Source organism: Gymnoscopelus microlampas (assembly GCF_963454915.1).
Source record: "Gymnoscopelus microlampas genome assembly, chromosome: 10".
Lineage (NCBI taxonomy): Eukaryota > Metazoa > Chordata > Actinopteri > Myctophiformes > Myctophidae > Gymnoscopelus > Gymnoscopelus microlampas.
Genome location: NC_139947.1, coordinates 32,992,269 through 33,018,497, shown reverse-complemented (window position 1 = coordinate 33,018,497; position 26,229 = coordinate 32,992,269). Strand labels below are relative to the sequence as shown.

The 26,229-nt window shown below is 41.0% G+C and overlaps 1 protein-coding gene across 4 annotated transcripts; it reads left to right on the top strand.

Annotated features, from left to right (window-relative positions):
* The first annotated feature begins 935 nt into the window (after positions 1-935).
* On the top strand, positions 936-23,327 carry klhl17 (kelch-like family member 17). Of its 4 annotated transcripts, none has more exons than XM_084068591.1 (12): positions 936-1,102; positions 8,216-8,480; positions 10,392-10,513; positions 11,382-11,603; positions 14,149-14,265; positions 14,993-15,224; positions 15,835-15,979; positions 16,294-16,461; positions 16,914-17,002; positions 17,235-17,308; positions 17,632-17,813; positions 19,116-23,327. In XM_084068591.1, exons 2-12 carry the CDS (start codon positions 8,267-8,269, stop codon positions 19,342-19,344), a joined length of 1,794 nt encoding a protein of 597 aa, XP_083924717.1. In that variant the 5' UTR covers positions 936-1,102; positions 8,216-8,266; the 3' UTR covers positions 19,345-23,327. The 4 variants fall into 4 exon arrangements, with proteins under 4 accessions (XP_083924717.1, XP_083924719.1, XP_083924718.1 ...); XM_084068593.1 differs by having other exon boundaries at positions 1,032-1,102; positions 14,993-15,206; XM_084068592.1 differs by lacking the exon at positions 936-1,102 and adding an exon at positions 3,314-3,486 and having other exon boundaries at positions 14,993-15,206.
* The last annotated feature ends 2,902 nt before the right edge of the window (positions 23,328-26,229 follow it).

Genomic DNA, 26,229 nt, shown 5'->3' with positions numbered 1-26,229 from the left:
AGGTCTATCAAAAGAAGGAACTAGGGCACTTGGCCATTATGAGCACTTTATTAATTTGGGGGTCGAACTAAGACATGAAAATATTTGAGAACCACTGGTTGAAATAATTTGAAAATTGCGAAACAAGCCCAAATAAATAACTACACTTTAGAAACAAGCCCTAAAAAACGCAACCCGCAACTACCAATTTTTACAAGCAACTTTTAATTGACAGAAAAAGAAGCACAAAGTCGCTTATAATAAGCCGACTAGGCAACACTATTCATAAGTGCAAAAAAAAAAAAGGCAGGGGTTGATTTTCTGTTTCTCGTCGGAACATTACATGCTAGCGGCTGCGGTAACGGTTTGGTGTGTGCAGTATTTGTAAATATTTAGTTTTTAACAAAAACTCGTTTCCACAATGTAAACCTTAAAAGAGACAATCAGTGGTGGAAAGTAAGTAAATTTGCTCAAGTACTTATTTTACTGGAGTACTTCCAATGATCTGTACTTTTACTCCACTATTTTAAACTTTAGTAGTTACTTTTTAGATTTTGATTATTATTACAAAACATACATTAACCAAACCACTTCAGCCCTATATACATTTTGGCCATTTGAAAATAGCCGATTTACAAGCTCACAATGTGTGGTGATGCGACGTGGTGAGCTTGTGAAATGGGACATTCTGCATAATGAGTACTTTCTACTTGGTGCTTTAAGTAGATTTTGATACCAATACTTTTATACTTATACTCAAATAAATGTTGAATTCCGGACTTTCACTTGTAACAGAGTATTTCTACATTGCGGGTATTGATACTTTAATTAAATACAAATTGTGAGTACTTTTTCCACCACTGTCGTCGGCAATACACGAGAAACAAAATAATTGCACTGTCAAACCACCAGTGTGTCCACATAGAACAAGCTGTGTTGTGATGCTACACGTGATGTCATGTTGCAATTAAATGATTATCTGTATTCACAAGACAGGAGATCGCTAATGAACTGCAGTGAATGAATCCACCCTACTCCATAGAATTATTTATCCAAGCTGGGAAAGGTTGCTATCAGAACACGATTAGTGGTGCTGTCATTTCGACATCGAAGACGGCTGCTAGTAAGTCTTTATTCCTTCTGGCTAATAACACATATATAGCACTTCTTCATATAATCCATAACAGCCAAGTAACATTTCGGTGGAAAATAAGATGCGATACTCTGGATGGTGGAGCTTTGCAAAGCCAAGTGTACAGACCTAAGGCACAATGGCCATAAAGACGTTTTTGTTGTCTGTCTGGATGGAACGGGTATTGTATTTCCTTAGCCCTGATACATGACATAAGTCATGGATGATCTTCAAAATAGTGTTTGCTATTTGTCCCTTTTTTATTCTGACCATCTACATAAACATTCAGATTTCAAACATGAAGTGCTTACCCTATGGCCACGGATGTTATGTACGGATCCTCAGCAGTACCCGTATCTTCCGTATTGTACAATAAAAAGCATTTTAATCCGATTGGTGGCCATTTTCTCCGTATTTTCGCCTCTTTCAACTACGCGATCCTATTGGTTGAGGGGTGTATTGCACTCTGATACATTATAACTCTATGAGAAAATGGCCACCGATTGGATTAAAATGCTTTTTATTGAACAATATGGAATATACGGGTACTTCCGAGGGGCCGTACATAATTGTAACATCCGTGGCCATGGGGTAAGCACTGTATATTTGAAATCTGAACGTGTATGTAGATGTACGGACCAAAAAGGGAAAACATTCAAACACTATTTTGAAGATCATCCAAGACGGTCATGGCAGATGAGGCTATTTCCTCTGACCTAGCTGTTACCTCTATTCGTAGAATTAAAGACAGTAACGTTACTAGTGATTTATGTTGAGCTTGGAAAGACCAAATAAGACATGTGTTAAGATTTGTTTGGAACCTTTCTGTGGCAATACCTCTGTCTTGAGTGGTGTGCTTTTATTTGTCATATTATTTAGACTTGGTTGGCGTAGGGTGTTTTTTGGTGGTGAATATGAGGATTAATTTGTTGTTGCGGGCAGCCAAGACGGGAGGATCAACTCTGGTTTCTGCCCAATCGATCAGTGTTGCCAAGTTTTGCGAGAGAAATAAGCAACCAGGTCTATGAAAACTAGCCCAAAAGAAGCGACTATGCTACATGAGCCATTTAAACCGATTTAAAAAGAGGAGATCTACAGGTGAGCTTGAATCTTGAAGAATATGTGAAACATTTTAACAACACAAATCTTGTATGGGGGTCCCTGGCACAACATATTTTCAGATGGGGGGGGGGGGGGGGGGGGTCTGCGTACAAATACATATTTGGGGGTCCTTGACATGAAATGTTTGAGAACCACTGGTTTAAACAACATTAGGAAGCAAGCCCAAATAAGCAACTACACGTTAGGCAAGGCCAAGGAAATGCAACCTTCACAACTACCAATATTTACAAGCAACTTTACAGAAAAATAAGGCCAAAGTCGCTTATAATAAGCAGACATGGCAACACTGCCCCACCTCCCGTGCGTACCGGGGGCGTTTAATCGAGCGCATCCAATGTTTGGGACATGTGTGTGCTTCCTTGAATGACCAGGCAGTTAAGGTCGTCCAAAAACCATGTAGACAGAAAGATGTCACTAAAACATCTGTATGTAACTGTTACACGCTGGCAAAAAGAGACATGTTTGGCCCATTTGCGCTGATCAATGTCTATGCGGCCATTGACTTTTTTTTTATGACCAGAAGAACAGCGTTGTTGGAACAATAGCAGATTAGCAGGTGCAGCTCCACCTTAAAAACGGATGTCACCCAGTGTTGCCATATGTTGTGAGAGACATAAGGAACTAGGTCTAGGAAAACAAGCCCAAAGGAAGCAACCATATGATATGAGCAATTTAAACCTATGCATCTGCTATTTGAAAATGGCTGCTCTACAAGCGCTTGTAGATCTGCTATTTTCAAAAACCCATATGCAATCAAATATGAAATATTTTGAATATTCTTTGAAACATTCTAACACAAATGCTCCCCATGGGCACAACACATTTTCATGAACATATTTGAGAAATAATCATTACAAAATTTGGAAGCAAGCCTAAATAAGCAAGTACATCTTAGAAACGAGCCTAAAAAAACGCAATTAACCCGCTACTACTATTTTTACAAGCAACTTTACAGAAAAAGAAGCCCAAAGTAGCTTATAATAAGCCGACATGGCAACACTGATGTCAGCGTTCATGCAGTTTGCATTTACGTCAACAGCATCGAGCTCTGCACACACACCACACACACACAGTCAGTCAGTCACACACAAGACGCTTTCTTCATATCTCGTATACTCCAGTCATAATATGGACAGATAGCCAGGCAGTGGTAGGCTACACACATCCATCCGAATGCGACAGTGACTGATTCGTCCTCATCTTTGAGGAGAAGTGGCTCTGCTGCTTAACGATAACCGCTTCACAGCCAACGGGTAAATGTCTATTCTTTCCTCTCATCCAGCCTTTTGCTGATTCTAGCTAGTGCATTTCAACATTGTGTGTGTGTGTGTGTGTGTGTGTGTGTGTGTGTGTGTGTGTGTGTGTGTGTGTGTGTGTGTGTGTGTGTGTGTGTGTGTGTGTGTGTGTGCGTGCGTGCGTGCGGGGGTTGGGGGATTGCTCCAAACCACACGAGAAAGCTTGATACATGAATAGAAACGAACGTTCTTCTGCCCCAACATTCATATGATAATGATTCTGAGGGACAATATACTGTGTGTGTGTGTGTGTGTGTGTGTGTGTGTGTGAGAGAGAGAGAGGGGGGGTTTTAGCCACAAAAAGGCAAAATTGGTTAATATATTTTCTAGGGTCCTTGAATGGCAATAATAGCCATAACAATGTAATGATCTGCTTAAACGGTGTGACAACTGTGGTATTGCCTTGAAATTAATCTTGCATCCACATTCAAATGTCTCAAATTAACAGGAGTTAAAAAATAACTCCTGTCATTTTTTTGGGGCCCCAGCCCTCTAGCACAGGGGTTCTGGTCCCAACATGATTTTCTTTTTGTTGGAGGGGGTGTAGATGACAGTAAGTGAAGTGACAATTTAAGGACTTTTAAGACCTTTTTAATACCTGAAAAGAAAAAGACCATTACTGCATCAAAAGTAAAAGACATTCAATTATTATCAAAAGTAATCAACAAACTATACTATTAAAAACTGGTCAAACATTGGCCAAATAGTCAAATAATATAAGAAAGAGTCAACATTTTTGAAAATAGCCGATCTACAAGCTCGCAACTGCTATTTTTGCAATATTTATCTGTGGAACCGAGTCAAACTAAATGTAATGCCTTAACTCCTACAATTCCAAGTGCTTGTCAGCGTGGGGAGGTCCCCAGTTCAATGATTGTTTTGGGGGGTCGCTGCCTGAAAAGGTTGAGAACCACTGCTCGAGCACATGAAGGTAACCTATCTCTGTTGTTGGTGTGTTTTTATGGTCTGTTGTGTGTTGGAAAGTGGCATACATGTCGCTGGGCAGCTGTGGTGACATTTGAGATGGTCCCTTATCAGCACTTGGACACTCACACAGTGTAGGCCATTTGTTCAAAGAGTGCTTCTTTCACCATGATGATAAACACCAGATGCTAAACGTGTGTTAAATACGGCAAAGATATTATATTCTGCTATTTGACATCACATGGGGAGAAAAAAAAAGAAAGTCAATACCCTGTACCGTACTGTTGTAAATTTGAAATTGGATCTACTGATGTTTTGACTGTGTTACAGCCTGAAAGGTGTTAAATTACTCAGACTTCAATCTATCATTTGCCATGTGACATGTAGATGCTGGTTAGAAATGCCAGATTGCCCACTGGGATACATTTGCAAGATTGGTTTAACTATTCTTCTTCTTGTGTTTAACATTCTTTTTTGTTTATCTCTTACTTTTTTTGTGTTATATTGAAAACGTAATAAATGTTGTCTAGTTAAAAAAATATTGGTTTAACTAGACAATCTCTAGATGACAATGAACAGACACACAGAAATCCTCAGTGTTAATTGATCCATTTGTACACTCAGAGTTAGATTAACGCAGGAGATTTTGTTTTCCATTTGTACCCGAGTTCAACCAGTATTGAGATTTTTTTTTATTATTGAGATTTCGCCCCTGAAAAACATGAATCAGCGATTCAAGTGCTTCCTTGCACAAGATCATCTCAAGCAGTAGTAGAGGTTGAGCAACATTACATTTCTTGCAGAATTCAGACCAGCTTCCTTTGGCATCAAATGCCCACTTTTCTAACAAATAGGCTACTGCTGCCTTAAATTAAGTATGGCTGTATGGGAAAAGAATCGGTTGCTTTGGTCTATTTTAGCACGTTGACATTTAGGAAATGCTTGCCTCCCTCTGGTCTCATTTCTTCATTCAAGCTACTTATGCCAGATTGTCCTTGTTCATATCTTCTCCCCTATGCTTTGGGCTAAAACAAAAAACAACTGTTAGTGCTGAGGTACCTATAACTGTGGTCCATAACGTTATGGACCAGAGCTAAGGTACCTATAGGCTTTTTAGCGGTGCCAACCGCTCTACACTTGACTTTGTCCGTATGTCCGTCCGTATCAGCACGGGATGAGCACGGCAAAGATGCAACACATACACACACACGCACACACACATTGCCTATGCCATCTCTCCTCCCATTGCCCACACGTGCTGAAGTTATCAGGGACCCCCCGCGTATGCTCTGTCCCAGGGACCCCCCGCGTATGTTCTGTCCCTCCGCCCGTTTAGGGCACGGGATTTAAAACAGCTACAACTCCACTTTGAAGCCTGACACCAAGTCCAAATTTGGTATGTGGACTTACACCACCAATAGGGACGAGCATGAATTGCTGAAGTTATCAAAGCGGGGTCCAGGGATCCCCCGCGTATGTTCTGTCCGTCCGCCCGTTCAGGGCACGGGATTTAAAACAGCCATAACTCCAGTTTGCAGCCTGCCAGCAAGTCCACATTTGGTATGTCGACTTACACCACCAATAGGGACGAGCATGAATTGCTGAAGTTGTCAAAGCGGGGTCGAGGGACCCCCAGCGTATGTTATGTCCGTCCGGCCGTTTAGGGCACGGGATTTAAAACAGCTATAACTCCAGTTTGCAGCCTGCCACCAAGTCCAAATTTGGTATGTGGACTTAGACCACCAATAGGGACGAGCATGAATTGATGAAGTTATCAAAGAGGGGTCCAGGGACCCCCAGCGCCCGTATGAGCACGGGATGAGCACGGGATTTTAAACAGCTATAACTCCAGTTTGCAGCATGCCACCAAGTCCACATTTGGTATGTGGACTAAAACCAGCAATAGGGACGAACTGTAATTACTTAAGCCCCGCCCCCTCTGTCTGCCCATTGGCTGGGCTTTAAACAGCCATCATTCCAGTTTGCAGCATGCTAACAAGTACAAATTTGGTAAGTGGACTGAGACCACCAATAGGGACGAACTGACATGAGTTAAGCCCCGCCCCAAAGGCACCGCTTCCTTCACACAGGGTGTGATTTTTTTTATTCATTAGAAAACAATGAATGAGATGCTATATGGCAGTTATGTAATATTGTTATGAGTGTTCTCCGGCAGAGAAATTAAGTAAGGGTAGTTGAGGCTACATACTGTACATCCTACTTCTAGCTGCTGTACTGCGCTGTCTAATGGCTTATACTTAGGCAATGCATCATGTTTTTCAGTTTGTTATTTTGGTGACATAGTCACTGCACAGTGCAGTATAAATGAAGCTTAAAAGCTTGAGTGTGCCAAGGGTTTGGCCCTCAGCTAGTCCGCAGTTAATTATGGCTAAGTTATACTTCTTGGTAAAGAGGCAACGGCTAGACAAAATAAATAATTGTTCTTGTTTAGTCTAATCAAGAGTTGAAAAGCCCAGAGTGGTGCAATGTCAGTTTTGTGCTATCATTTTACTTTACCTTATTTTGTTATAGCGAGGCATAATCTGCTAACGACGAAAACAGTTATGATGATTGCCTAAAGGGCAAGGACTTTGGTTTGTGGTTTGGGTCGTGTAGTAATACCTTGCCATGATGTAACTCCAAAGGTGGGCGCGAAATACAAAAAATGGTTGTTCCATTGATTAGAAATTTGATAATACAAAATATGCTCCTCATTGACTTACATTTGTACGGTGAAACCGCTCCCAAAGTCACTCTCTTAGCCCATAAACAAATGCAAACAAAGCTGAGTCTGACAATATAGATAGAACATCACAAAAACCCGGTACTGTTTTTATTTTATTTTTAATTATAATGTCAACTTCCATCTGGATTTTGTGATGTTCTATGTCGATGTTTCTGTTGTCAGAAAACGAACGCTTTGTTGCGTTCGTTTACAGGCTAAAAGAGTGACTTTGAGATCTGTTTCACCATACAATGTAAGTCAATGAGGAGCATATTTTGAATTGTCAATTTATAATCAATGGAGCAATTCTTTTTGATTTCTCGCCCACCTTTTTGGAGTTAACATCATGGCAAGGTAACAACACAACTTAAAAGCTTAACTAATTATACGCACATTGACTGGGTGCTGCTGGGCCAAAAATACGAACATTTAATAAAGGTAGACTAGAGCCCGCACCCCAACTGCATGGTGAAGGCAACCTTATTTGAATACAAGTTTGACAACATTTCGATCCACAATGGATCTTCTTCAGGTCAGTTTTGAGGTAACTACACAACACAAACCTCTACCAAAGTGTCCTTTCCCTTTAAGCCTGTTTCATATTACCTATACAGCCATTCTACAAGCTCAAAACACTTGCAATACTGCTATTTTAGCCAGTGACACTGCGGGAAACAAGATGGAAGAGTCTTTCAGTAGAGTGATAAACAGTCCTGGTTGAAAGTGACCCTATTAATAGTATTGTTATTTGCCATATAGTATGCTTCTCTTCTGTATTTTCTTTTATCCATGAATCACTTAATCCCTATATACTTTTTGACCAGGTTCCCACAGGTGTCTATAGTTGGCCTCCTACTTTTTTCCGCCTACACCAAATCTCTTCGGCGAAAACAATGTGACACGGTGTGAGCTTGTAGATCTGGTATTTTCGCCAAGAATAGGGATGCTAGGGTTCATGTGGTTAATGCACCCATTTATTTAGTATCATGATGAAACATTTTAGTTCATTAACATGAATACCCCTTCTGTGTGTTCCAGTTATCCAGCGTAAGGCCCAGGCAAGAGCCGGCCACCGCCACACCAGGCACCATGATGGAGGGGGGCATGCAGTTGCTCAACCGTGACGGCCACAGCATCTCGCACAACTCCAAGCGGCACTACCACGACTCCTTCGTGTCCATGAACAGGATGCGACAGCGTGGCCTGCTGTGCGACATCGTCCTCCATGTCTCCAACAAGGAGATAAAGGCGCACAAGGTGGTGCTGGCCTCCTGCAGCCCTTACTTCCACGCCATGTTTACCAGTAAGTTCAAGTTCCACTAAAAAGCCTGTCTCTGTTGAACCTGATGTATACTTTCGGATGTACACCAGTGTCCCCACCAAACATAACGGATGCCATGTGTTGTAAGCTGGTAGATCTACTATTTTCGGGGGCACGGGACACTATCGTATGACGGGATGAGTTGGGCATTACTGCGTATCGCTGTTCTTTTAGTGTCGTCCCACGCCGCCTGGAAGCCATTTTGTCTCACTTCTTAACAAAACACAGCAGGTGGCATGTCTCAATATGTTTCACGCTCTGACATCAATCTGTGCTTCATTTGTTTTTGTTGGTGAGGAGTGATTTTATTTATTTAAATGTTTTTTATGACTGCTTATTTGTGGACATCTGCAGCCGAGCTGCCTTATCCTTTCAGCATCATCGCTTCCTTCCTCATTATGGTTTTCTTGCATCCTCTCCTCTCTTCCTGTCTGGGTCGCAGGTGGTCACATGAGGTGTGCGTCTCAGACTTCTCCCTAAACCCTCCTGCAGCTCAGAATAGACCTTTGTGAAAGAGTACAGTATCCCCCCAGAGACTCAGAAGACTGGATTAGAGACTCTGCTTCCTGCTCTGATCTGGCCAGCTTACTAGTTTGGGCCCGAGCTGTTACACCTCCAATTCAGTGAAACTCTGCACTAGTTGAAAGTAACTGATAAAATAGGGGGTAAAAAGACAGCTGACAAATGAGCTCATATCTGGCAGTAGTGCAGTGTACATCTGGAGCTCAGTTAGTTAGTTAGTTAGTTAGTTAGTTTAAGTTTATTTCGGTCATAAGCCATATACACATATGAAATTTCGTACAATAAAAACAAAACAATTGGACGATAAGGTGTAGCCTGAAGCTTTAGCTTATAGTGCCTACCCTTCTTGCTTTAAATAAGCTATATAAAACAGAAACAATATATAATATATACACTATATTTGCTATAGCAACGTATATAAGTATTATATTTCATTACCATATTAATTGTAAACATTTTCTTAAATTTGCAGATAGAATTACACATTTTTGAATCATTTTCACAACCATTCTATATTTGTATCGCTTTTGAAGATACACATTGTTTTTTTATATTTGTTCTGGCCTTAGTTACTTTAAGCATATTTGTTTCATTTACTATCAATTATTGCACCCCAAAAATATTTGCATGCACTCTTTCGATCTCATCATTAATTTCAATTTTTGGTTGACAATTTATTTTCCTTATGCCAAATATCATAAACTTAGTTTTACTTCAATTCAGTGATCATTTATTTATCTCAAACCACTTCTTTAGAGTTGTCAATTCTCTCTCAACCGCATTCAGGAGCTGCTCCAAACTCTCCCCAGAACAATACAGGTTGGTATCGTCCGCAAAAAAGACATATTTTAATAGGGTAGACACTTAACAAATATAATTTATGTATGAAATAAATAGCTTTGGACCAAGTACAGAACCTTGCGGGCCCCCGTATGTTACCCTAGCTAACTCAGATTATTTATTATTTATTTAATTGAACATATTGGTTCGGTCGGCAAGTTGACCTACGTCAGTGTGATGGAAGGACGGTGGTGAATGAATTCAGTATATGTACGTCCATAATGAAGGCTAATATGTAGATTTGGTAGATTTTTGACAGTACGCATAGATTTCTTTTAAGTGAGCCTTTTGAATTCCCAATTATTTACTATTATCACTATTGTTATTTAGCTATTTTTGCTATCTTGCAATGTCGGGGAGCCGAAACCCAAGGATTTTACACTATAGTTTGTAGGATGCAAAAATACAATTCTTGAAAATGTCCTGAGTTCATTTCCCCTAATTACATGTCAACGCAGCGCTTCTCAATTGTCTCATTATAAAACAGAAATGCAGTAGATTTGACAACACGTGTCCTATGTGTTCATACAGATGAAATGTCAGAGAGTCGACAGACCCATGTGACCCTCCATGACATCGACTCCCAGGCTTTGGAACAGCTGGTCCAGTATGCTTACACAGCTGAGATAGTGGTGGGGGAAGGCAATGTCCAGGTAGGGAAAGCTGTTTCTTTAGTTTTCTTTTCTTTCTTTTTTAAGCTTATTATATGTTTTTGGCCATTATCTGCTCTAATGAAGAAATAACCCATTGGGCCTCATTCACTAAGCTCAGGTCCCCACATATTTTGTTCTTGCGGTATGTGCATATACGCAACTTCCCACGTTAACAGTCTGATTCATCAATCTTTTTTTGTTCATGAATTTTGACGGACATACACTCAAACTCACGTCTGCTCGGGAGCAGACTTATAAGGGACCAAAGCTTGCGTATGTTGATGATGCAAATGCAACCGATTGTATTCATTTTCAGTTGAAGCATTTAGAGCTGAAGTATTAGGTCCCTCAGCGTGTTTGCTGTTTCTGCAAGTGTGGCAACAGTTTCGTGATTGGACTTTCTTGCCAACTCCATTGTCGTGCTATTAATTTATAATATTGACCACATTACATGAACGCAGTCTCACCATCTGATGTACAGTATCATGGATGAAATGTAGCTGTGTCCATTACTCCAATTCCGATATAGGACAGTGGAGGATATGTACGTCCAAGGACAGATTTCCCCTCAGTAATCAATAAAACTCTGAACAAAGATTATCGGATATATTGGTGATTCCAGCATCATCTTTTTACCTCTGTAAAGGTCTGACTTACAAACAAAAATGAGATACAAATTAAGGCTCTGCACCCGCTTTCATGAATCGCACTTCAGAATTGACATATGCAATATACAACGAAATGTACGACCAGGTTAGTGAATGAGGCCCATTGTATCTCAACGAGCAAAAGCAGACTTGATGGATTAGTTTAAATTCTGTTTTATTAAAGCTGTCAGTACATGTCCCATAATTGCTCCCCTCCCTAGACATTGCTCCCAGCAGCCAGCCTGCTGCAGCTCAACGGGGTGCGGGACGCCTGTTGTAAGTTTCTCCTCAGCCAGCTGGACCCCTCCAACTGCTTGGGAATCCGTGGCTTCGCAGACACACACTCCTGCAGTGATTTGCTCAAGTCAGCCCACAAGTATGTCCTGCAGCACTTTGTGGAAGTGTCCAAGACAGAGGAGTTCATGCTGCTGCCACTGAAACAGGTAACACTGTCACGGATTCCACAGTCTTCACAGAATCCCTTGCCTGATGTACTGCGGTTTTCCTGTTCAAATGTGGCATAGTCATCGTGAGAGATTTAGCACCAGTCAACACTCTGATGCTGGTTAATTTTAACTGTGGCTGGGAAGTTTTTCTTCTTTCTGTTTGTTCGCAGCCAATCATGATTTTCAGCTCCTCTGATATCAAATACAAATGATCTGGCAAATCAAGTCGGTGGCCAATTTTGTGATTTGACTTTGAGTTTTCTTCCATGTATTTTGTGTCATTCCGTGCCAGGGATTATGATTGTGTTTTGCGACAATCCTTCAGAGTGGATTGTTGTCGTTTGTGGTTAAATAACTTGATGCTATACAGTATTTCAGTCTGAGACAAAATGAGAAGCCCTCATTTAATCCCCTTAGTCGCTTGGTGGATTGCCAAAAAAGATGAACAGATGTACATTAGCATGAGCTTAGCTTAACTTCGTCATATTGTTAATCCCCATTTCCTCACTAACACGAGTACAGCTGGTTATGTTCTATACCTTTCCCTCCACAGACTCCTCAAAATGGGCAACAGAAGTGAAGTACACAGCAAAATTCTAAGTGTTAATTTAATGCTGAGCATGTAAAAATGGACCAGGTGCATTTCATACTCAGTTAAAATTCATTAATTCATTAAGACGGCATCTCAGCTACCTCAACTCTCTGCGTCAATCATTGTCTCTTGTGGTTTAGTTGTCACACGGTGATGCCATGCAGTACCTTATCTGGAACGCCATCTTAGCTCGGTCTTATTCATCACTTATTCATCAACCATGCTTGGCAGTGGCTATGCTGTGCTGAGGGTCATGTGCTGCCAGCAGTAATTAAAATAAGCTAGTGATGTTTTTCACAGCAGCCGTTGTGCTCTGTACTATCCTCATAACAATGTTTACTCCTCTGAGGTAGTGAAGTTTTGCAAGTGTCTATCTTATACACAGGATTTGCTGTGGTAGAAGTCCTTTGGGAACTTGTGTGGCAGTGAAAAAATGTGTAAGCTCAAAAGTTGGCAACATTATTATTATTGTCTCTTATCTTTTAACCTCTTAACAAATCCCCACATGTCTACAGAGACTCCAGGCGAGTTTAAATGATCAGCTTATCACTGCCCACAGTATGTTCTCTTAGGTCCTCGGACTGGTACTGCTGTTGGAGCATTGGGACATAGTCACATGTACAGGAAAGTTTCCGATGCAAAGCTGCATAAATGCAGTTTGAAAATAGACTGTCCACTCTTTTTTTAAATATCTTGTTCTATTTGTTTTCTCTCTCCTTTATTTAGTTTACTGCCCCTCCCTACTCCTGCAGCTGTTGTGTGCCCATCAGAGCTCTGCACCAGAGCTGGATTATTTGCCATCCGCTCCTAGCAACTTTGAGCACACAGAGCTATGAAACTTGCCCCTTATTTCCTCCCATGGACTTTGAGGGAAGCAGCATGGCAATAAGGCACTCTGCCTTGACTGGTGGTGGTCTGGTGGTGTTCAGATATACTGTTGGCATTACATGTGCCTACACAGTTGAGAATACAGCTTGTTAACTTAGCTCTGTCTGTTTAATATACTGTATGTGTTTAATATATGTAGATCACTGCAGTAGGGGAAAAAAACAGTTTTGTTAATCACACATCCCTGACTTGAACTGCAAATGGAACAAGGATGGAACAAGCACTTTTACATTAAAACCTGGCCTTCTCTTGAGTTAATATGCTGCAGTATGTGCATGCAGAGGGGAGGGGGGCTGCAGAGAAGGGCAGTAGCAAGCAACAATAGTGGTGGTGACTGAGGATTAGTGGATGCTGTTCCTGTGAGACTGCTAACTATTGCCCCGACCTGGGCAGGCAACAGCAGCTGGCCACTGTGTCCCCGCCCAGCCTGGCCCGTTCTGGGAAAGGTGCCAGGCGACTCACCATTCTGTGACTGCAGCACACAGCATGCCCCAGACCATCCCGCACTTAGTTGGTATACTAAATATTAACCACCCACGCTGAGATGTGGCTTAATGAAATATATTGATTTAAAAAGTCCATGAAGATAGGTTAGATTTACGAATGAAATTCAAATGTCCATGACTTATTATTACCATGCATATCTAGCCAACATTGAGTGAGGGGTGGATGCTGGAAATGAAGTTGAAACAGAACAATCTGCATACCAAATAGCTCCTGTGTAAAAGGATTTTTAATTTGCTAGAGTGACGTTTTGAGCAACATGGCTGTGTCTTAGGGAGAGCCTTGTTGCTCGAAATGTCACTCCAGAAGATTAAAAATCCTTTTAACAGGAGCCATTTGGTGTGCAGACTTTTCTGTTTCAACTTAACTATGTAGAAAATGTTAACGAAAATAAAGCCACTTAACAGGAAAATGGTTTATGCCCGATTATAAGGCTGAAGCTGTGAATAGACAATGAAATGATGTATTGATGCTGGTATGGTGTGGTTTTGAATTGGTTGCACTCACATCTTATCATATGACATGGCTCTTTCCTATGTTCTGTGATTCTTCATCCAGGTGTTGGATCTGATATCCAGTGACAACCTGAACGTGCCATCAGAAGAGGAAGTGTACAGGGCCGTGCTGAGCTGGGTCAAACATGACGTAGACGGGCGCAGGCAACACGTACCCTGGGTATGACTTGACTGTTACAACTTTAGTCATAAAATAATCGGGTTAGGAATATGTCATAAAAATGTCAATACCGTGTTTGATGTTTACAACTTCACCTTTATCTTCTTTGTTCCAAATTATAAAATGAATAATTATGCTTTGACTGCTGGGTGAACACGACGATGGAATTTTGCAAGATGTACTATTGTCTTTACCAGTTCAGTGGCCTTGTGGTTAGAGTGTCCGCCCTGATATTGGGAGGTCGAGGTTTGATCCCCGGCCGGGTCATACCAAAGACTCTAAAAATGGGACCCAATGCCTCCCTGCAGACACTCATCAAGGGTTGGATTTGGGGTAAGTCCCTGCGACATACTAGCGTCATGTCCAGGGGGTGTACTTGTACATCAAGCTGCCTCACGCTACAGAAACAGGAGATAGGCTCCTGCCCTATGGGCCTCATGGCTCGGCAAGACTTACTTACTATCGTCTTTGATCTATTCTAGACCGTGAATGTACAAACACGGTTCCACCCAAGTGTACAGTATGTGACTTGTGTGTAATACAATTTCCTTGGTTTGAATTTGACAATATAGAAACAAAGCACATTTTGACCGCAGTTTATTTCCATTCTCTCTACCCACCTCATTCACTACATTATGTACAACAACATACTGTGATCTCAACCGGACCTCTCCAATTCTCCTCCTTTCTCAAATGTTTCCACCCCCCCACCCTGTGCTCACCACAGCTGATGAAGTGCGTGCGCCTGCCACTGTTGAGGCGAGACTTCCTGATGAGCAATGTGGACACAGAGCTGCTGGTGCGTCACCACTCGGAGTGCAAGGACCTGCTGATCGAGGCCCTGAAGTACCACCTGATGCCCGAGCAGAGGGGCGTGCTCAGCAACTGCCGTACGCGCCCACGGCGCTGTGAGGGCGCTAGCCCTGTACTCTTCGCCGTCGGTCAGTGTGCTCCCGAAGGTACCCACTAGGGTACACTCTCTCACTAGTTCACAATAACATGACCTACTGCTAAATGCCCAAATGAAAGAAACGATACGAAATGAGGAATTTGCACAGTAGGCTTCTTGTCATGCTGTTTAGCTGTGATGTGCATTATTCAGGCATGATTTAGGTAAACCCTAACCTCTTAAGGATCATCAAGTTAGGGTATTTCTGTGATTTTCATTATTTTGGAAAATCTGTTATTTTATTCAAATTATTTTTTACAATTGATTAAATCAATTAATTAGATTATCTGTTGCACCCCTACATCAAATGGATTGTACCTGGGTCCCCAACATATGGAACATATGGTTTATCTTGCTGTCATTCATGCTAATGCACCCTGGGAATGGGCTAATTGGTGACCTTTAAACCATGCCAGGAAATGCTCACCTTAACACAGCCACAAGGACACTGCTTCCAATATCCATTGAATCCCTCCTTTTCTGAGATGTTTCTTTTATTTTGGCATCTACCTACAGTACATGTATTGTACAAACAAAAAACATTTACTATTCTATACTACTCTGTCCTTCATAAACACTGGGATCTCAACTGATAAACCTGTTATTAAAACTTGCTGTAGGTGGAGGCAGCTTGTTTGCCATCCATGGAGACTGTGAGGCCTACGATACCAGGACAGACCGCTGGCACATGGTGTCTTCCATGTCCACTCGGAGGGCACGGGTGGGTGTAGCGGCCATCGGTAACCGACTATATGCTGTGGGAGGGTGAGTGGCAGCCATCAACTGACTGACCTTTGACCTAACAGTAGTGATTGTGAGCTGATACACTACAGTATATAACCTCACACTCGATAATGCAATTGTATGATGTTACGTTATATGATTATATAAACATTTGGCTTTATCGTTTGTTATCATGGGCTATGATTGTGCAAAAACAGACTTTTAAAAATTGATTTTCGGTGTTCTGATATTGCATATTTTTCTCTTTCTTTTTTCTGGGGGGGGTCTAGCCTTTATAGACACCTCCGGTGGGGGTGAATATGGTCTACTAACGTCCATAATCGTCCTCTGTGTAGGTACGATGGCACATCAGACCTGGCAACCGTGGAATCCTATGACCCTGTCACAAACTCTTGGCAACCAGAGGTTTCCATGGGAACGCGGCGGAGCTGTCTGGGTGTGGCGGTGCTGCATGGGCTGCTGTATGCTGCTGGGGGCTACGATGGAGCTTCCTGTCTCAATAGGTACACACACACACTGGCACCATGGTGTTCACTTATGTTTTCATAGCAGCCCAACGTGGCACCATCTGAATTTTTCTAATTAACATACCTTCAGCCAGAGAAGGCCGAACTAACTGGAAAATACCCTGAAGTACTGTTTGAAGGTTGCTAATTGTTTGGTCAATTAATCACTTTGCTTACAGTATATGTGACACAGTAAAGTGCTGAATAGACATAAAACCTGGAAATTAGTTAGCGGTATTGTTCCGGTTGTTTTTACTTCTAGTGATTTGTATTCAATGCATTTATGCTTCAAAAATAATAAAAGTGGTGCTCATTCCTCCCTGTACTGCTCTGTTGTGGAACAATCTGTCATCCCTGGACTGCTCTATTGTGGAACTACAAACATAAAATAAGTGTAATCGGTGTGAATTTCAGCCTGATTGATGTGATTTTATTCCTGCATCCCACAGTGCAGAGCGGTATGACCCTCTGACCAGTACGTGGACCTCCATTGCTGCCATGAGCACGCGCAGGAGATATGTTCGAGTAGCTACTCTGGGTAAGAGCTTGACACACACACGCACGACCATGTCTTCTGGAAAGCACTGTTAGCACCAGGCTATGTGTATATACTCTGCCTTAACCCATTAAGACCTGAAGCCGATTCTACAAATGTCCTCTAAATCCCAACAGTTTTCTGAAAAACGTATGTTTCTTTATCAGTGGCGCTCAAACTTTTCCATGTCAAGGACCCCCAAAATGATATGACCCCCATCTTTTTACCTCTCCAGATGGTAGCCTGTATGCAGTTGGAGGTTATGACAGTTCCTCACACCTCGCAACAGTGGAGAAATACGACCCCCAGGTAAACAGTTGAATTTTTGTGCTGATGAATTGTGTAGCGGTTGAGACGCTCACCTATGGTGACACTTGTCCTGGCTGGCCTGTTTGAATCACACCAGAAGACTTTCTCTTGTGCCTTTCTCCTTCTCAACCTCCCTACTCTTGATGGAGGATCGGCTCTCTTTAAACAGCCCCCCCCAAACAAACAAACAAACAAATCTAAACTACGCTAAACACTTATTTTGTCATCTGGGTTAACAACGTGTGGGGGTGAACAGCATTGTGTGTCACAGGTTAATGCTTAATGGTGAAACTTGTGCTTTAATGTGTTTTTTATCTGAGCAGGGCAACACATGGACCGCCATCGCCAACATGCTGAGTCGACGCAGCAGCGCAGGAGTAGCCGTGCTGGAGGGCATGCTGTATGTCGCAGGGGGCAACGATGGCACCAGCTGCCTCAACTCGGTGGAGAGGTTCAACCCCAAGACCAACACCTGGGAGGCAGTGGCCCCCATGAACATCCGCAGGTCAGTCTGCATGAGGTTTACGAACGGTTCGCTACTCCTAAACACCAGAGACGATAGCTGTCGGTAGACTTAATAGCGTACATTTACAACAATATGAAAATACTCACAAAATACTTCAAAAGCCAGCACAACAATGCCCCCTATTCCATGTCCATACCTTTTATACAGAACAGCGAGGGGGAATAACGGCATTCCTGCCTTGAACAGGCTGTGTAAAAGGGGCTAAAAACCGAGGGTAGGAGCAGAGAAACCTGACAACAGTTGACACCACAGCACCATGAATAAACCATAGTGTTACTCAGCAGTGTTTATCTCGTTGCTGAGAGGCTCTGTTTACACCATCCAAAACACTGCACTATAATGCCACGCCTCCTTCTTCAGAACCCTTTTGACAGTAGTATTGATGGGTCATTTGAGTGACAAGATACAGTAGTTCTATTTCAATTGCTTGGGAGGCCTCATGGCAACAGTGTGAAGATGCATGCCTTATGTGGCCTCTGCACTTTTCACATTATCAGTACAACTGGAGGAACAGAATGCTGTGTCCAACTGAACACCCCTTCTTGCCTGGCTTATTTAGAAATTCTGCATGAGCACTAGCACTTTTGGAACAGAATAAGTGAGTGAAAGTTTGAGCAGCTTGTATCCAGCTTGGTAGACTAATGCCTAATGGCAAAGGAACAAAATCTGACTTGCATCTGATTAACTAGATCCTCTGCTGGGATCCATGTTTCTATATCTCTACACAAGCACAATACGCAGCGCAAAGCACTGCGTTATCAGTTTGCCCGGCTTGCCAGGAATATTGCTATTTACTGCTCTGCTCAGATCCGGTCTAAAGCCAGCCTACTGTTTCCGGTAATTTCCACAACAAACATAGATACATGCACACACAGACCGTTTCCGTATCCCCATTATACCGGATGGCTAGAGAAAAGTGCAGAATGAGTAGCCATGTAAGTCACAAGACGGAACATAAATAAATAAGCAAACGACCAAATCTTATAATTAACATCCGAACAACAATGTACAAACAAACTTTCGGACGTTTGGGGCCAGCCTTAATTTGGGCTTATAAAGCAGCACTTTGAATATGGGCTTCATGCCCCGTTATCAGCCTCCATATACAGTATGGACATGTGTGTGCACCCGTCACAGACACACTGACAGACCGATGCACAACTTGAACTTTATATAGCCTAGTAGATCATTTGTATGTGTGTACAGGACTGTCAGTTTTGCATCAAAGTTTTCCATCTGATCCAAATCTGACTCATCCTCTCCTGGTGTGCTTCTCCTCAGGAGCACCCACGACCTGGTGGCCATGGACGGCTGGCTGTATGCGGTGGGTGGCAATGACGGCAGTTCCAGCCTCAACTCTATCGAGAAGTACAACCCACGCAGCAACAAGTGGGTTGCAGCCTCCTGCATGTTCACTCGCCGCAGTAGCGTGGGCGTGGCCGTGCTGGAGCTACTCAACTTCCCGCCTCCCTCCTCGCCCACCCTCTCAGTTTCCTCCACCAGCCTTTGACACGGGGTCACTGCCCGGCTAACCTCAGCACCTGCCCCTGCCTCTGCTGCAACTGCCCAGACTGGCTCTGGGAAGAGACGCAACTGCTCTGTTTGATGGAGAGAGAGGGTGAGAAGACGAGACGGGTTGTGGGGAGAGGAAAAGTGAGATTGGGGAAGAGGGAGGGTGGATAATGAAACGGTGGGAAGAGGATAGAACGGTTAAGAAGATGGGGTTCCTGGCCTGTTCTGGTATGCAGTGCACTCCAGAATTGTTGGCATCTTTTTTAGTAATGACTGAACAAACTATGAAATATAATATAAATAATATAATATATAACACAAGCAATGAACTTTAACTACAACTTGGGTAGTAAAAAAATGGGGAGTCCGGGTGGGATGGGTAAAGTTCCCGCCCTTGGTAACAAACAATTGGCTGTGGCCGAGAAGCTGGCAGTGGAGGGCGATCTTTGCCACTGCACTAGCGACTCTTACAGTTGGTCAGGGTGCCTGTTCAAAAGGGAGCAGAACTAGGAGGGATAGCGTGTGTTAGGCCCTTGCACTGAAACTCCTCACAGTCAAAAGAAGCAGCTGGATATGTATCCGAGGATACGTGGTTGCCTACAGCCTCCCCAAGACCAACAGTAGGGATTGGCTGTGATGGGGACTATAGGCTATACGTACATGGGGGGGTAATTCACTTAACTACTAAATTGGGGATATAATGTAAAAAAAAAAAAAAAACTTGGATAGAAAAACATTTTACAAAGTCATTTACAGGCATTTGCTAAACAAATCATTCTGATGTAATGCATATTTAACATTTCATTTAAAAGACCACAGTTTTCACCCTACTTTACCATTAACCTACTGTGTGTACCAAAAAATGCATATCACTTGGATGAGGTTTCTCAAGATGAAGTGGTGCCACAAGAAAATAACCAGATCAAGAGATCTTGGCCTAAAATGTACCCAATAATTGTATTGAAGTGTAGTATTAAGGTGTGGTTTCAGGCCAAGATATTCCCTGTGATACCAGGAAAATTGAGTACCAAAGTCGAACCACACCCCCTGGATCATGAAGATTTTTTCACATTCAAAATCCCATATACTTTCTTTTTTAATATAAGAACTGTGTTCCAAAAATGATTTCTGGCATTTCACTCATTATGATTACGAAACATCAACTGACGGTGAAAAAGTTACTAATTTATGCAAAGAGTAAGAAAATAAAAGGCCGCTACAAATTCACTACGATTCTCAGGCCACCGAAGCAATGTCATGTCTTGGATGTCATGGATTTCTTTTTTCTTTCTGTAGGAGAGTAACTTCAGTTCTCAGTTGTTTCATCAAACAAACTAAATGGGGTCCGGGGACCCCCAGGGGTCCTTGGGGGGTTTCGGGGGGTCCCCAGCAAAGATTTGTTAATACAGCATCACAATCATTTTATCCACATTATCCATATTTTATACGTTGGCTATTAAAAAATAGCAGATGTACAAGCTCATTTCCGGGTACCAGATTTGTTTCTCCAAACAAATTGTATCAAAGAAAGTATATGGGATTTTTTAAATCTTCACGTTCCAGGGGGCATGGTTTTGACGTCAGACTTACGAAGTCTATTCACTCTGTTCACTACTGAGATTCATTCAAGTGCAAATTGACACCATTGAGGCTTTTAAAAACAATTCTAAACAATACACATTTTATTAACCTCGAGGGAAATATTTGAAACAAGTATACTGTATCTATAAAACTGGAGAGGTTCACGCACTCGGAGTGAAGCGCAATTTGTATCCCCGCCAGGAAGTGTGGACGCCGGTCATCTTCATCTATGATGCATCTATGACATAATGACTCCATATTTGGACAAGCTTTTGCCCCGATCTGACCGATATTGACATAATAAAATAAAAGTGAAATATTTTTTACAAATATTCCACAACACACAGGCAAAAACATATCTCCTCTTTTGTCTTAAGCCTGGCAGAGATAACAATGCTTTTAATTGGAACAACGAAGGTATGGCATGATTGAGACCAACTGCCTTTTTTTAAATAGTTGTGTTATACACTTTCTACATGCTGTTGGACTCTTCGTCAAAGGGTGCCAATAACTCTGGAATGTGCTGAACCTAGTCTGGAATTTGTGAGGCTCCAATGTACAGTTCTACCATACACATACCAGCTCCCTGTCTCTTGACCAGTACAACAGAAAACTATGTTCACAGATAAAACCGATACATTATAAACATATTCACCTGTCTCTCCTCACACCCTACTATTTACTCACCGCTCCAGTTTTATGACACATTATTTCCCTTAACCGTGGCGGTCACATAAAAGTCTATCATGTGTACTGTAAATGTTTTTGGTTTGATATTTAGTTTTTTGTTCAAGTGTTTTCTTTTGATATCATTTTTGTTTTGTTGCAATATTATAATCAAAGAGAAAGTGTATGGTTTTACTTTAGGAATGTAGCTATAGACTGGTTCTGCCATGCATGTTTACTGGCATAATCCCCCAGCCAAGGGAATAAAATGTAGTGCTCCTGTGCCACACTAGGAGGCAGTAACAGGCTATGTTGTTCTACCTTCATCACAAACGTGCATGAACTCCAACAAGCTAGAAAACCTATGTCCTACATGCTACTCAAAATTGTAAATGACTGAGCCTTTTTTTATAAGATAATTATGTTGGATTATATTTCTTATTTATAACATGTAGAAAGAATAATATATTGTTTTAATAATGCTTTGTGAAGCAAATGGACCACATCTATGCCTCTTAAGAATTTTATTTTATTTTTAAGTGATGTGCGTATCATGGATGGAAGTAACAGAGCTGTCTATCTAGAAGTGACAGCTGTTCAGTTTCAGTTAGTGTTGTACATTTGAGATTTGTAATTTTGGTAGTTAAGAGGAAAGATAATTGCAAGCTAATTCTTGGTCTGCTATCTGTACAAGTTTTAAAATGCAGAATTTCATGCGCATTTCCTAATGTTATTTGTTCACTGCCACAAGCATGACTTAATGAAAGACATTACATCATCATCATGTCCACAATTTATGAGCTAAAGGCTTTTGTCACTTGCTAGCCTGTTGGCCAATCCTAACTTGTTTCATGGGCAACAGCCATTCAAAAAAAATGACACAATGACGGATACAGCGTTGTGACCCACAGGACAATTTCTTATGTCAATTGTTTGCCTACTAACACTTGACACTAACCAGTAATGGTCAACTGTATTGCTGTTAGAATACTGGGTGCTGTCATTTTCTCTAAAACACACTTCAAAGTACTGTCTTGTAACATTACCTCATCCTTGCATTGTTGAAATGGATCCAAAACTTACTCAACAAAGTTGATCTTCTCAACCTGTGCATCATGCTGCAACAAAGCTATTATTTTGATGAACCAGGTATGGGAAAAGTGAAAACTATATTTACGATGAATTGATACTTGCACATTGATCTGAGTTAATTGATTGGGGGAAATGCCCTAATAAATACATAGGTCATTTTGAGTCTTTCAACATAGATTCAGTTAATATGTAGCGCGGTGATACCATTCCGAACTTCTGAGAAGTTTGACCTTTTTTTCCTTTTTTTGAAGGACCTTATGCGGCTCTAAAGCAACCCTAATTATGATTGTGTTATGCAGATGCTATTCTTCTGTATTGCTGGTATGAGGTAGGAATGGACCATGAGGGGTAATCGTGCACACAACCACATAAGACCTTGGTCTCCATCCTATGGATCAAACTGTAAATATATGGAGAGCTTCCTCAACTTATGTTATATCCAGTCGTGCAATGTCCATGTGACTGTAGCTTTGTCAGTTGTTTTTGAGTTGTTTTTTTAGTTCTTGTTCGATGTGATGAATATTGTTTATTTATATGTTTGTTATTTATGAGGAAGGAGATACCTTAAAAACATTGAATTTGCACTATTGTGAAATGGAGCAATACACTGTATAAAGTGGAATAAAATTATTTCAGGTGTGATTGTTTTCTTACAGTTCTTCTTGCAGTGGAACACATGCAAACATTAATGTGCAAACACACAGATAAATATTATGTTAACACCATGTGTTTGTTGCTATGTTCACCATACAGTATCACCTTCCCAGCATTACTCACTGATCGGAGTGGACAACTGAGCACTCTCACTTTACCCTCTGACCTCAATCACATGGCATGCACACCTGCCTCTGTGCACATACAGCTCCACGATCATCACACACACATACTCCCACAAACAAAAACACCTATGGCTTTGAATGGGACAAGTTCCCATTGTTGCCCTGCGTTGTTTTGCACTGTTTCCTGACCTTGACCCTATCAAATACCTTTGGAATTAATTGGAACGCTAAATGCAAGTCAGGCCTCATCTAGAATATCATTGTAGCTGTAGCATAAAGCGTCATGCTCCAGTGCATCTTTACCATAGAAATGCATGACGGAAAGGTGCAAAACGCTTTCTGTTGACACAGGGGGCCTGATATCCATACAATTCTACTTATAATTTTAACTCTTATTTTTTTTTTTCGTTCCCTGGAAAGTAGGCTAATAATAATCACATTAACAGTCCAGTTTAATGTAAAATCTGATATTTGGAAATTTATGTTTTCAAAATTATGTAAGTAAGCAACACAATACACATTAAAAATAAAGCTTTTTAATTGGATATATGGGGGGTGGTAAGGGAACTGGATATTGGATAGGGGCACTTGCACAAAAAAGGCTGAAAAACCCTGGTGTAGGGGGGGAAAAAGAGACGATAAAAGTACAAAGCCAAAGGTCAAATTATGAGGGTTTAAGTGGTTAAATGTCTGACAATACACATTAACATTAATCAAACATAGTAATAGAAAATATATCATTTAAATAAACAAGCATTAATCAACATTGATGATACTGTTTAGTGGGGGTCCCTGCTTCATCTCTGTCTCAGCTAAGGGGTCCTTGGCCTGAAAAACGTTGACGACCTCTGATTTAAATAATCTGATAACATAATCTCTGGCACAAACATTTATCTGCACTCATTCAAGAGTCATGTCATGTAATGTCACCAAAAGCACCCAAGAATGTGACACATGTCCTCATGCACATTCTACCACATTAAGCCCAATTCAAATTTTCCCTGTTTTTATGTTTTGAAATAAACAGAGAAATGTTTAAAAATAAAAATAAACGTGTTTCAATGTCTTTCTCTTTTTTCTTTTTTTGCCTATAATGACATGGACGTTGTGGTGGAAACAGACACAACTATAATTCACTGATGGATTGCACTAGTAGTTAGTAGTATCAGCAGACTGATTTTGAGAGCAAGACAGACCTCTAGTGGACAAAACGAGAAAAAAACATAAGAAAATGTGAAATGTTAATGTGAAATGAAAAGTTGCCCTCATTTCACTTACCAATAAATAACTGAGCTATCTAAACCAGGAAATTTCGGTATTAAGCAATACCCTTAAAATGTTCAGCTATTTGGCTTTCTTTTTTCTATCCTTAACATGTTGTATTCCCTTTTTCTTATCTATCCTTCTGTTCAGTTCAGCTACCCCCAGGTAAACAGTTGAATTTTATCATCAAACTAATTCATTTTCAGTGGTGTAAAGTAACTACTTACATTTACTCAAGAACAGCACTTGAGTACAATTTTTGACTTTGCTGGAGTTCTACTCTACTACATCTCAGAGGCAAATATTGTACTTTTGCGACTTTTAATATTGTACTTTAGTTAGATTTTGATTATTACTATATGGGTAGCACTTTACAATAATGACCCGTTATAAAGCATTTATAAACGTTTATAAGCAGTTTGTAGACTACTAACAAATCATTAACAACCTGTTTGTTGACATTCGTAAATGATTACTAAAACCTTTATAACTACGGTTACAAATCATCTATAAAGGTATTAGTAACTATTCATGAATAAGCCATGTATAATACATCTGTAAATTATTATTAAATCATTTGTAACTGATGTTACATAATATATACAAGCTATTGGTAGCTTGTTCATGTTTAACATATGCTTTGTTAAACATTCCTAAAGTATCTATAAATCCTTAGTACATGTTATTATGTGCCCTAAGTGAAGACAGTTCATCATTTACAACTGTCTGTTAATGTGTTTGTTCATGTTTAACATGCTTTGTAAAACATTCCTAAAATATCTATAAATCCTTTGTACATGTTATTATGTGCCCTACAGTAAAGTGAAGACAGTTCATCATTTATGACTGTCTGTTAATGTGGACTTTCTCCTTACCTGTTGCAAACTACCTGGCTTTCATGAATGCAGACACCAAACAATTACTAGAATTATCATTCATGTTAAGCAAATGATGCGTAAGACATTCGTAAAGAGTATGTAAACCATTTGCAGACGTTATCATGAGCCTGAGCCTAGTTGCTTCTTTTGGGCTTGTTTTCATAGACCTGTCCGCTTGTTTCTTTTGCAAAATCTGGCAACACACTGATTACCTGCATTACACCTGCAGTAGCCTACTAGGGAGGAAGTGAACAGTGATGCAGTTGCAGACTGGACAGAAATATGTCTAATTCATGTTTTATGTGTTTTAACTGTCTTGTTGCAGGTGATCGAGGTAACATAAAATGGCTAATCTTACACACATGAAGTAGCATTATGACTAGGGGGTATTTTGATGGTGGCTGTTTGTATCCACAATGTTTGTTTTGATGTGTAGGCTAGTAATGTCCTCCATGCTTAGCAGTTTAGCTTAGCAGCTAAAGCTAACTTGCACTGGGAGGTGGTGACTGCAGAGGCTCCAAGCTGCTACTCTGTGATTCTGTTGTGATTAATTTCTTTGTTTAAATGTCAGTGTGTGTGCTGTGGCCAAGAGTTGCTACATTTTATATCTTAATAAATGGTTGT